General features: G+C 43.1%; 1 protein-coding gene across 3 annotated transcripts in view; it reads left to right on the forward strand.

Annotated features, from left to right (window-relative positions):
• The window catches only part of GRIA3 (glutamate ionotropic receptor AMPA type subunit 3), a 278,796-nt gene that overhangs the window by 233,038 nt on the left and 32,103 nt on the right, over positions 1 to 13,655 (forward strand). For all 3 annotated transcript variants that reach the window (XM_027838756.1, XM_027838764.1, XM_027838747.1), the window contains exon 13: positions 8,220 to 8,467. In XM_027838756.1, the coding sequence (XP_027694557.1) occupies positions 8,220 to 8,467 (248 nt within the window). The remainder of the gene's footprint in view (positions 1 to 8,219; positions 8,468 to 13,655) is intronic.

Consider the following 13,655-nt stretch of genomic DNA (forward strand, 5'->3'; position numbering starts at 1 on the left):
ATTTGGCAACAAAAACATCATTAGCAATTTTGGAGTGGACTGAGTTTCAAGCAAATGCTAAGGTCAGAAGCCAGATTGCAAAGGTTTAGAAGAGACTGAAAGGAGAAGAAGCAGAGGCACTGAGTACACATGGTTTGGTCAAAGAGCTGGGAAGGAAAAGACACATGGAGGAAATGGGTAGCAACGTGCGAAGGATCAAATGAGGGCTTTTTTTTAAGGAGGAGAGGGATGTGGGTCTAAAAAAGACCTGGTCTAAAAAAAGAAAAAAATGTCAAGTCCTACACTTGGCAAGTCCAAAGATACACTTTCACAAGTACAAGATGGGGGAGGCCTGGCTAGACAAACATCATATGACAAAAGATTCCATGGTTCTAGTGGCCCACAAGCTCTATGTGAGTCGTCAGTGAGATGGCAGCTAAGGAAGCCAGTGTCATTTTAGGCTGCATCAATAGTTACTGAGCAAGGAAGATGCTGACTTTCTGCTCTAGTCTGGCCATATCTGGAGTCTTGTACACAGTTATTAGCACTCATTGTTAGGAAACATATTGAGAAACTTAAGTGGACCCAAAAGAAGGCCACCAGGATGCAGAAGGGATTGGAGACCAGGCCATGTGAGGATCCATTGAAGGACCTGGGAAAGTTAAGCCTAGAGAAGAGAAAGCTGAGGCGGAGGAGATATGAGAGCTGTCTATTTGACAGATTCTCCTGCGAAAGGTGACTAGATCTGTTCTGCATGGCCCCAGAGGGCTGAACTAGGAGCCATGGGAGAAGGTCACAGAGAGGCCTAATACCAGGAAAATCTTCCTGCCACCTAGAGCTGTCTACACATGCCGTGGGCTGCCTGGACACTCAATAGGCAGGAGGTCCTTAGGCTGAGACCAAATGATCACCTCAATTTGGTTGTAAAGAATAGCCTTCTCATGTGCCCTCCCAAGGCCCTGCCAATGCTAAAGTTTTGTGATGAAGTAACAGTGTGGTGAAAATAGAACTGGCTTTGGAGTCAAGCAACCTGGGTTCAGATCTGACCTGTCACATAATACTGAGTGACCTTAGGTAGGTCACTTCCCCTCCCTGGGCCTTAGTTTCCTTCTTGGTAAAATGAGGGGGTTAGACTAGCTTTCCATCTACAATACTCCTATGATTCTATGATTAATTGGATATAATTGTAAGAATATACAATAATCACTCAACAAGCTTTACTGGTATAGCCAAATATAGCAGTGGTGATATCCACAGAGTCTCCCCACAGCTGAGCATCTATACCCTCTCTCCTTCCTGCCTGCCCACAGGGTCAGGCCATAAGAAGGAAGGAGTAAGAAAAAATGGGAAAGGAAAAGGAGAAGAGAGATTCTCTCAGACAGAATGAAGGCCCCCCAGGAGGAATCTGAGTGTGGCTTCCTGGGGTTCTTCCTTAATGGACAAATCCCATAGCCTCAGATTGCATTGCCCTATGTGGGCTGCCTCTCCGTAGTCCAAGCATGTGCAAAACACAGTGTGGGAATAATCAAACCCTGAATGGAAGAAAAAGATGGAACTTTCACAACCCTGGGAGGCTTTAAATGCTATCGTTCCACTGGCTACAAGTCTGCAAATACCCTCTTGGTGTTCGCACCAGCCAGCAGTATCACTAGGGAGTTTCTTAAAAGAAGACATTTCAGGGAGGGCCATGAGACTAAAGGGGGGAGGGAACAGATTATGGTTTTTAATTATAGGCTTTTAATTAAAGGTGCAAACTAGAGAGGGAAATGAGCACAGTGTTCAACATTAAATGCTTCAGCACATCAAAGATTCAATTCAATTCCACAGACATTTATTATGGCCTACTATGTGCCAGGCCCTGCACTTGGCATTGGAGACACAAAGATAGGAACCCGCAGGGCTCCTGCCCTCGGCGGTGGCGGGGAGCGTAAAGGGGGGAGACCCAGCAGGGATACAAAAAGGAGAGTAGTAAGTACTTAATTAATGTTTGTGGAATTGAATAGTCATCATAATAATAGTTGACATCTCATAGGATCAGGATCTTAGATCCCAAACTAGAAGGGACCGCAGAGGTCTATATCTAGTCAACCTTCTTCATTTTACAGAGGAGGAAACTGAAGCCCAGGGAAGAGAAATGACTTACCCAAGGTCACACGTAAGATCATAGGTATATTAAAGCAGACGCTGTTCTGTTAAGTTTTCGGTATAACACATTTCTTCCATTGGAATGTGAGCTCCCTCTGAGAAGAGATTGGGGGTTTAGGCAGAAGGTGACCCCTGGATTTCAGCACCATGGACAAAGGATTCTATTTATAAAGACAGAAAAGTGAATGTAAGCATTCCACAAGCAAAAATGAAAGAAAAGGGGCTGGTCCTCAGTGAGGAAATTCCATTACCCAGAATTTCCCATTCCCTGAGAGTTCAGATAAGTGGATGTTTGGTTGTATTGGCCTGAACAAACCCTAAATGGCAAGGGAAATGAGAGGGAGCATGGTGTGGTGAAAAGAATGCTGGACCTATAGACAGTGACTCTTAGGTTTGAATTTCACATCTATCTGCTCCCTAACTGTGTGATCATGGGCGATTTACTTAACCTCAGTTTCCTGATCTATACAACAAGCATAATAATATTCATGGTACTCACCTCATAAGGTTCTCATGAGGAGTAAATGAAATATACATTTACGAAGCACTTTGGAAGTCCCCCCCACACACACACAATCGTGTTGGACAAATAAATGAAGGAATGAATGAATGGGAGTCTATTTCTCTATGTGCCAAGCACTGTGCTAAGCACTGGAGATCCAAAAGCCAAGTATCCCTGCCCTCAAGGGCCTTACACACATAGGAGGGTGCAGTGACAGGGCAGACAACAAGGCTTGATGATTCAGAGAGCTTAGCAGCGGGGCACATGGCAAAGCCCAGTGGGCCAAGGGCCATAGTGGCTTGGAAGATGAAGAGAATCAGCAATTCAGAGAGCACATTTTCTAAAGTCAAAGTGTTATTTTTTTAATTCTGTGCTATTTAGAATTATTTGGGCTATGATTTATTCATTTCATTCATTTGATTCAATGACCATTTATTAAGCCACCATTGTGTGCAGATAAGATAGCATCCTTGCCCTCATTCCTCCATTAATATGGAAGGTCCAGTGTTGATTCTACCTTTCTCCTCTGTGAATCTCCTCTGGCAATTGCCAAGCAGGACCTAATAAGTACTTAATAAATGCTCATTGATCAATTAGCTAAAAGAATTGGGCCATTCCAGCTCTAAGCCTATCATCATTATCATCACCATTACCATCACCAGCAATTTGTGTGGCCTTGGGCCAGTGCCTTCCCCTCCCTGGGCCCCAGTTCCTTCTTCTGGAAAATGAGGGGGTTGGCCTAGATGGCCTTGGAGATCCCTTCCAGCTCTAGGTCTGAGAGCCTATAAATTTCTCTTGGCCACGACTGCACAGTCACTGTTTGGACCTTCTTGGGCACAAAATGGTGGGATGAAATAAATGAATCATGGCAGATGGGAAAGGAATTAAACAGGCCATGTGTCCTGCCCATCTTTCTTAATTTCCCCCAGATGAGTGAGCTGAGATCCAATCCCTTTCTATTGCCTTCAGTAGTCCAGCCAAAATAAGACAGACCGGAAAAAAAAATGCCCGGGAGTTTATTCCCTTTTCCAGAACAAATGCTGTCCTGCTACTTAAATCCCAGTTAGGGAGATAAATGCTCCAGCTTTGTTTTCCCCACTTCTACACCATTTCCTTTTGCCCTCTGACATCTCCCAGAATTCAGTCGCTGACCAGGGACTGATCACATCCACCATTAACTAACTTTTCACTTACTGCATACCTTAATTTTTTTTTTCTCAGCACAGCACCCATTTAATGGCACCTGACAAACCTGGTCATTTATTCTCCTTACTAAGAGGACTAAACCTTTTCACTTGCATCAGTGATCCAAGAGCTAGAGTAAATGATGAAGTAAATTAATCCAAACGGTAGCATCCTTGGAGAGGAATTCAGGGACCCCTCTGCCCTTGGCTAAGACATTTCTCTTTGGAAGCAGAGGCCTGTTTGCAAACGGCAGGAGAAGGAAATTGTACTGACCCCTGGCATGCCAAGGCCTGCCCGAACCAGACAGGATAAGAGAAGACAAAACACATCCTAATGATTTCTGAGAGCAGGCTGTGCCCCAAAGATGGGACTGAGCAGGCCAAATGGCAAACATAGAGGAAGGCGTGGCCAAGGGACCGAGAGAGACATTAAGTGAGAGAAGGAAACAGGATGAATTTAAGCATCTGAAGAAGCTTTTCAGTGAGGGTAGTAAAAGAGGACAATGGGTAGAGGATTGGACTTGGAGTCAAGAAAACCAAAGTTCAAATCTTGCCTCAGACACTTACTAGATTTTGACATTGGGCAAGTCACTTCACCTCTCAATGCCTCAATTTCCTCATCTGTAAAATGTAATAGCACTTGCCTCCCAAGGTTGTTGTGAAGATCAAATGAGATAATGTTTGTAAAGCATTTTGCAAACCCTAAAATGTTATATAAGTGTTAGCTATGATTATTATGAGAATATTTTTATATTTTGGACTCTAGCCTGGAATGCTGAAGGCTGAGAAGACATATGATCCAAGTCTATAAAATCAGGAAGGAAATAAGAAGGGGAACACAATCTTGTCCACTGAAGTAGAGGACTAGAGCTACAGGACTCACTCTGACTCCAACCCTGAGCTTGAAAGTTGTAGGGTAAATAAAAAGAAACACAAATACTTCCCTATCATAGAGAATGACCTTCTGACTGGCAAGGATGGAATCACCATCTAAAGACTAGGTAGAGGTCACTTGGCTGGCCGCTTCTGCTGGAAATGAGTTCAGCTCTCCAGGTCCAGATGAATTATACCTGGGGTCCTAAAAGAATCTGTACATGTGGTCACAGAAATGCTAGTGTCGATCAGGTAGAGTAGAAGAGGTACCAGAAGCCTGAAGGTGGACAAATGTCCCAGTTTTTAAAGGGAGAAGAGAGAAGGCAGGGGAGAAGAAATTTTGGAAACTCAACTGGTGAACTTGATTTTGATCCCCAGGGAAATTCTGGAACAGAACAGTAATCAGATTATTTATGAATGTTTATAAAAGGAAACCGTAATCACTAGGAAATAGCATGGGTTCACTTAGAGCAAGTCATGCCAAATTAACCTCATTTCCCTTGTTACCAAGGTAACGAGGCTGGTAGCTAAGGAGTTAGATGTAGTATCCCTTGATTTTAGCAAAACATTTGAGGAGTACTGAACGCTAACTGTTTTCAGACAAGATAGGAAAGCATGGCTAGAAGAGGATAGTCAGGTTGAATTTGGAGCTAATTCATAGGCTCATATGAACCTAGACCTAGCTAGCCAACATTCAAAGAGTGCTTTAAGGTTTAGAAAGAATTTTACAAATGTTATCTTATTTGATCCCTACAACCACCCTGAAAGGCAGGTACTATTATTATCCCCATTTTATAGATGAAAAGACTGAGGCCAAAAGAAGTTAAATTTGTCACCAAGGGTCACCTAGCTAATAAGTATCTGAAGTAGGATTCAAACTTAGGTCTTCCTGACTCCAAGTCTAGCACTCTATCACATAGCTGCCTAGATCTGGAAGGGACCTCAGAAGCCAACTAGTCCAACCCCCTCATTTTACAGAGGAGGAAACTGAGGCCCAGGGAGGGGAAGTGACTTGCCCAAGATCAAACAATTTGTTGATGATGGTGATGATGACAACAATGACAATTGCTTCTATTACTTTAATATTTCAAAGATTCGTGATTTCGTTGACGTGACTTGTCTCTCATATAGATCGTAACACCACTATCACTTGGCAGCTAGTCTTCAATATCTGCCATTACAAATGTGTGTGTGTGTGTGTGTGTGTGTGTGTGTGTGTGTGTGTGTGTGTATCATGGCCCTACTGGCTACCTTGGTGATGAGCCCCTCCATACTGAATTAGGCTGTAAGTCACCAAACTAATAGTTGATACTCATACAGCATTGTAAATGTTTCCAAAGCTCTTTATATACATTATAACATTTGAGCCTCACTACAACCTGCTGTGGATATGCACTGTGTGACAGCATCTGCCTTAGCCTGGCCCCTTCTCCTCCTACCCGACTGCTACTAACATAGCAAAACTTAAAGGCAAAAATTAGAAACGTTTTTGAAGCTCGGATACCAATTTCGGAAGCTTTAGAAGTTAGGATGACAGTCCTTAAAAGGGCATAGATAAGCTGAAGGGTCCTGAGGTCATGCCATAAAAGAATCAATTGAAGGAATGGGGGAAGAGAAGACCTTAGGGAGATATTAGAGCTCTCTTCCAGGATCATCATGCAAAAGAGGGATTAGACATGCTCTCCTCAGCAGATGGATTACAGAGACAGAGATATTAGCTTGAAACATCGACGAATATCACAACAATTAGATTTGTGTTTGAAGCAGCTCCCTCCTTCCAACAAGTCCAGTGTTTTCTCTACTATACCAGAATCACAGAATTTGAGAGTTAGAAGGAATCTCAGTGACCATCTAGTCTGACCCATAGACTGCACTGCCTCTTAGAAGGAAACTAGGACTCAGAGAGATGAAATCATTTGCCCAAGGTTACACGATAAATAAGAGGCAGAGGCTTACCTAAACCCAGGTTTACTATTTTGCCCCGTGGTCTTCGTCTTCTGGGGATGACCAGTGACTACCATCATGCCCCAATAGAACATGGCACCTCATCTTTCACAGAGATCTTGATAATAGATCAAAAAATTTCATTCAAAGTCATGACCCCCAATGCCAGGATTTTCCATTCATCTATTTAACAAATACTTATTAAGCACCCACTATGCAAAAGGCCCTGTGCTCAATCCAGGGCTTGCAAAGATAGAAACAATATAGACTTTACCCTCAGAAATCTTATTATCTGTAACCTTGGAGAACACTTCAGTCCACTTGCTTAATCCTGTTCAACAATAAGGACCAGGCACTGGCAACTCCATGCTCACCCCAGGCTCTCTATGGTTTTCTGGGAACTGGCTACCTTTATTCAGTAGCTCTGCTCTTTTTTGTGGGTGGTAGTTCTTGTCTCATTAGTCTAGTGTGTGTATATTTATCCAATTAGACTCATGCGGTGTTTGCTGTTCCAAACATGAGAGACAGTATGAACACAGGCAGAGGTGGAAGGAAGGCAGCATTAGGAAGGGGGACGAGAACGTTGGCCAGTTTGGGTAAAATGCAAAGCACAGAAATATGGGTTTGAGCCAGATGGGAGCGGGCCTCAATGGGTAGTTGGGAGCGCCAAGTTTAAAAGGTCCCCTATCCATGATAGTCTGGCCCTGACAACTCATGATTCCTCCAAAACGACTTAGATTTACACCAGCTTCCCTGAGACTAGCATGTGCGAGACCTGGAATAGCAGTACTTGCTCACGTGAACCCTCTAGAATGATGGAATGATATGATAGAATGATCATGATAGAATGATTATGATTAATCATTTATGATTATGATAGAATCATATGTTATGATAGAATCCTAGATCAAGAGCTGGAAGAGACCTCTAAGGCCATCTAGTCCAACCCCCTAATTTTACAGAGGAATAAACTGAGGCCCATAGAAGTTATGTGGCATGCCTAAGGTCATACCCAGAATCATAGATCTATAGTTGGAAAGGACTCCCTCATTTTATAGAAGAGGAAACTGAGGCCCAGGGAGGGGAAGCAACCTACCCAAAGTAACACAGGTAATAAGTGTCAGAGGCAGGATTTGACCCTAGGTGCTCTGGCTTCAAAGTCAGTGTTCTTTCTACTGTTGAAAAAGGGTCGAGGGAAATGGCCAGATCTAGCCAGGTGAAGAGAAGACTGAAGGGGGATGTGATCAGGACTTTTTAATGTTTAATGGGCTGTCAATCAGGAAGAGGGCTCCGATTTGTTCTGCATGAGTAGCTCTAGCAAGGAGAGCTAGGACCAATGGAGGAAAGTTACAAGGAGGCAGATTCTGACCTGATATAAGGAGGAGCTTCCAACAAAGTTGTCCCAAAACAGAAATGGCCTTCCGGAGAAGCAGTAAACTTTCTGTTGCTAGAGGTGTTCAAACAGAAGCTGTAGAACCACCTGTGGAAGCAGTCACAGAGTACATCGGGTGAGGGGTTGGGCTGGATGACCCCTGAGGTCCATTTGAACTATGAGAATCTGATTCTATGCACTGATCTCTCATTGATTACAGCGATCCAAAATAGCTGTCTACGAGAAAATGTGGTCGTACATGAAATCAGCCGAACCATCAGTGTTTACCAAAACCACAGCTGACGGTGTGGCCAGAGTGCGGAAGTCCAAAGGAAAGTTCGCCTTCCTGCTGGAGTCAACCATGAACGAGTATATTGAGCAGAGAAAGCCGTGTGATACCATGAAAGTTGGTGGAAATCTGGATTCCAAAGGCTATGGTGTGGCAACCCCTAAAGGCTCAACATTAAGGTGGGTGGAATAATATAACAATATCCATGTTGTTATAGTATTCCACCTACCCTGATGTACTTTGTTGTCATTTTCTTTCTTGTGGATTTTGAGGTAACTTAACAGTTTAAAAATCTACACTATTCCATGGAGTTAAATAAGACGGTAAATGATGGTTTCATCTATTTAATGCATCCTTTTTTTTTTTCAATGTTCTCTCTGTGTTGTCCTCTCTGACTGTTTGTTGCTGTTTTAATTTTACAGTTCAACGGCTTTTTCAATTTAAATGGTAAAAGCCAAGTTATGGTGCCATGTGTGACGAATGTTAATTGCATGGATGTGGCAGTCTAGTTACTTTTTTTCTCAAAGACAATTTCCCCATCCCGCACACTTCAGTTTTGAGCAAACGTTATCCTACATGCCACCTTCCAATATTTAACCCTGTATTTGCTGTACAGACATTTTTCTAGCTCCCCGTTCTGTGCAATTTCGCCAATTTGTCCTCTTGTGCTCCTTTTTTATACGTTAACGATTTCCTAAGCATTTGTGCATTTTCTTACAAGTTATGTTTTATCGTTTCAAGAAATGCTGTTAACCTGGCAGTATTAAAACTGAATGAGCAAGGCCTCTTGGACAAATTGAAAAACAAATGGTGGTACGACAAAGGAGAGTGCGGCAGCGGGGGCGGTGACTCCAAGGTCAGCCTCAATGTCACCACAACCGGGTACCCTTAGTGACGAGTAATCGGCAAGACTGTTATCTTACTATTGAGGAGACTGTATGGCAAGATGCACCCAAAAGTCCGGTGGCTTTTGAACCCGGACAGTGCTCGTGGCGCTGCTATCGATTTTGATCTAACTGGGTCCCTTCTTAAACTCCCAGACAGACATTCCCCAACCATATTGACTTCCTCCCTTTTCCCCCTCCTCTTCCCCACCCCCATTAGGATTGATTTGTGAAGGCCATTAGCAGCCTAGGCTGGTAAGGGTCCAGAGATTGCCCCTGAGGCAGTCCCTGTCCACCTTTGCCAAGTGGTAGTAGCCATGAAAACAGCCCTGGACATTGAAATGACAGCTCGTGGGCTTTTTCTCCCAGGACATCATGCTACTAGAACTTGGTTGGTTGGCTAACCAATCAGGGCTGACTGTTGTGAAGATGAACATGAAGTGATAACATATTGCTCTCTATTTGTGATGGCCAATTGAAGACAACCCCCATTTAACTTGACAGCAAAAACAATGGGCTCTGCTTCAAGTTAAGTGGGGGGAGAGTTTCTCTTCAGTGGGCCACCCCGGGTTTAGGCTGTATGAAGCATTTTGTAGATTTTAGCAGGGATGTTGCATAACTCGGTTGCTGTATGTGGTATCACTTCCTGATTTGTCCTCTCCTTAGACCCGTTCCTGGCTCAGGTAGGTGTGATCCAGATAGTGGTGAGAAGTCCCATCTTACTTGGCATTCCTTTGGCTCAGTAACTCTCATCAGGGCTAGCAGGAATAGTGATCAACCAAACAGCAAGGGATAGGGGCAAGCTCAGAAGCCACAGGACCAAATGACCCACTGGTGGAAAAAAATGCTCGGTAAGTAGGAGTGAGAACCTCAACTCGGGCCCCCACTGTGGCCCGAGATGTGAGACTCCAATAAATTATGGAAGACCAGTCTTTGTCTAATCAAAATATTACAGCTACCCTAAGGTCTATGATACATCCCCCCATACAAGCTTCAAGATGCCTTTTCATAACATGCAGTCTGTCAAGGCATTGGCTCTGATTTTTATAGTAAAGCCTCAATTAACCAGAAACTAATCAACAAGTCCTTCAGTCAACAAGAAATGTTCTCCCTGGGATCCACTTAGACAAGACCAGCAAATTGTGCAGAAAAAGAAAATATATAGCCAAGATTTTGTTTTCAGAAAAATCATTTTCCAGGCTCAGCCCAACTCTTCCACCATTTCTATCTCCATCTCTGGTGCCTGGCACAGATCACTGATGATCTGAAGAATGGCCCCGAAGCTCTAGCCAATCCCCAATAAGGAAAGATTCAGACCTAGTCACTGGACTGATTTTAGTAAGGAAAAAAGTGAACCCTGAAAAATTATAGAAAATTTCCAGCAGCTAAAAGAAAGAGCACCAATTGTCATGCTTAGGTCACCAGAAAATTCTGCTCCTGTTAAATACCCCATTCCCAAAGTGTTCTGGTTAATCAAGGTGTTACTATGTGACAAAAGGCAGTGACTCCATCTCTACCACAATGTGGGTGGAAGGCATTAAAAGGTAAAGCCCTATCTTGGGTATGGCTAACCTCTTGCCCAAAGTAACCAACTACCTGGTTACTGATCTTCTTCTTCTGAAACTAACAGGACCCAGGGGCCCTTTTTACATCATTCATGTGAATTGCCAAGTGAAACTCTGGGTACTAACTGACCAAGTCAGTGGCTCTCATGAATGCCTCATTCATGCTCAATGTGAGATGTTGACGCCAGATAACACCAAAACATCTGGATGAGAAGACAGAAACGTTGACCTCTCATTCAGAATGTTTTGTCTATGTGGTCGAAATGTTCAGGTCTCACAGACTGTCAGGGACCTTAGACATCCTCTCTAGCCCAATTCCCAAATTTTTAGAATGGGGAAATAGAGGGAAACAGACTTGATCAAAGTCATATGGTCAGTGAGTGGCTAAGTCGGGACTAGAACCCAGGTCTCCTACTCTTTCCCCCATTGATATTCCCAAACATCCAGCCATTTGCTAAGAGTTAGACAAAACATCCAAATGGCGAGCTTTCTTCTTGTTATCCAGATGCGTTGGCATGATGATGAAGGTTGGCTTGGGGAGAGCACCTTCAAGCTCCACCCCCAAAAGCTTTGGGCAGGCTGTGATTACAAATCATGTATGTGACTGGAACTTTTTTCAGGGAAGGGAGTCATACTTCTTTTAGAAGTTTTTCTCAAGGCAGTTTCTTACTAGTCCCCTGCCTCCAAGTCATCAAGCCTTGACCATGCCGCTAGTGACTTTTTAAATTACCATTCTTTCCTACTGTGTCCTAAAAGTTTCCACCATCCCCAAGCTCACAATACTCCTTGCTCAGCAGCCTAGATCAGTTACTCTTCCACATGGCCTTGCAAGATGTTAATCTACCTTTCACATCATGTGTACTTGTCACATCTGGACTACTCAGGGCCTGATTATCCAGTCGGTGGATTATCCATCTGCTCGCCTTCTTCCTCTTTCTGTTTCCCACCTGCTGTGTTCTGGCATATCAGAGGGTAGGCAAGGGAAGGGACAGCCAATGAAACAAGTCCATTTTGCCCCCTCCTTAGCAAATGGCATTTAAAAAGATAAATAAAGGTGGTGGCGGAGATTTCCATTGGAACCCCTAATTCTGAAAAGTCAGACACGGACCAGGCTGAAGTTTATCTCTCTGCTATCTACACCCAAAAGGCAAGTTTGATACAGAGATTGAATGTAGAAAAGTTCATAAAGGAAATGGCTCCTTAAGATAATTATCTCTTCATGAATTATAACAACAGTCCTTTTATCAAGTGTTCTCAACCTTTTTTGTGCTCCACACCCCTTGGGCTGCCTTGTAAAACCTATGGACCCCTTCTCAGAATGTTTTTAAGAACGTAAAATGAGATACATAGGAGTATGAAGGAAACCAATTATATTGAAATAAAGATGTAATTTTTCCCCATCTAATTTCATGGACCTCGGGTTAAAAATTCCTGCCTTATAAATAAAAAATAAATAAATGTACCAGTAGCAAATCTATTCCTTAAAGTAGGTCCCTTGAGCCAATGCTGTAAAACTCAGATAGAAACAGGGACCACATATTGACTTAGCTTTTAAAATGTGATGTTATCTACATTTTATGGCATTTTTATTTATTTTGTTTAAATATTTCCTACTTACATTTTAAACTGATTCAGAGCCCACTTGGGAGTGTTGCAAGCCATGTGTTTGACACTTCTGCCCTAAGCATCTTCCACTAGGAAGCATTTTATTAGAGTTATTTGGGTACCAGGCCTGTGATTTCATGGCTACAGAAAATTCCCAGTGAGGAAACTCCCTTAACCAGTGCAGACTGACACCTTCTCTGCAATGTAAAACTTTAGAAGCTTGCCTGGTGCCCAAGAGGGTAAGTGATTTGCCCAAGGTCACATGGCCAGTGTAGGTCAAAAGTGGGACTTGAGCTCACATCTCCTAACTCTAAGGGGCAGCTCCTCATCCACTATCGTATGTCATGCTGTCTCCTTGTTTGAGTTGTAATGTGTGTTTAGAATTATAGAATTCTAGGATGTTAAAACTGAAAAGAAATCTTAGAAGACAGAATGACAGAGAGAGAAGGTGCCTTAGAACAGAGAATATAGAATCTTAGATCTGGAAGGGACTTAAAACATAGAAAATGATCTTTTCTTCTTCATTACAAGGGATGACTGTCTGGGTGGGGAAGCAGGGAAGGACATATTTAGACATGCAAGTTATATGACAATGAAAGATACCAATGAAAACAATTTAAAGAACATGGAACATAGAAGACCAAAGTCCAGAGCATTTCGAGAACAGAGAACAGAGAATTTCAGACCAGAAGACCTTCAAGATCATCCAGGCCAACCCAACTCATTTTACAGATGAGGAAACTGAAGCCCAGAGAGGGGAGATGATAAATCCGTATTGTCAAAGAGTCAATAATTCAGGCTGTTCATTAATTCAGACTTGCCATCCCCACCCCCACCTCAGTTAGCCCTAATCCCTAAGTCTTCACTGTGTAAGCTAAAACAATTTGAGGACTGCACTTACATCATCCCTTTCTACAATTACCACCATCAAGAATCCAAGAATCAAAAAGAGTACAATCCTTTGACCTAGATAATATGAGGCCCCGAGAAGGTAGGGAGTTAGGAGATCACAAAGCTGATGCAGTAGAAAGCTCTGCCGACCTCCAGGGTCACCACTTATAAAGCCACCTCAGAAGGTCAGTTTCTCATGGGTACCCATCCAGTGAGCAACATGAATGGGACTGAATACAGTCCAAGCCCACTCTCCCAGACAAATGGAGCACTAACCCCATTCCATCCTTGGAGATTGGTGACAAAGAATGGCATTACCTCTCTCTGGAACTTTTCACAGCATTTTCACATCTGTTAATTCCAAAATGAGAAAATGGGGAGTGAAGTATAAGTTAATTCTCAGCTCTCTCTTTCCTTGGACC

This window comes from Vombatus ursinus, unplaced genomic scaffold (genome assembly GCF_900497805.2).
Source record: "Vombatus ursinus unplaced genomic scaffold, bare-nosed wombat genome assembly UNPS02004596.1, whole genome shotgun sequence".
Taxonomy (NCBI): Eukaryota; Metazoa; Chordata; class Mammalia; order Diprotodontia; family Vombatidae; genus Vombatus; species Vombatus ursinus.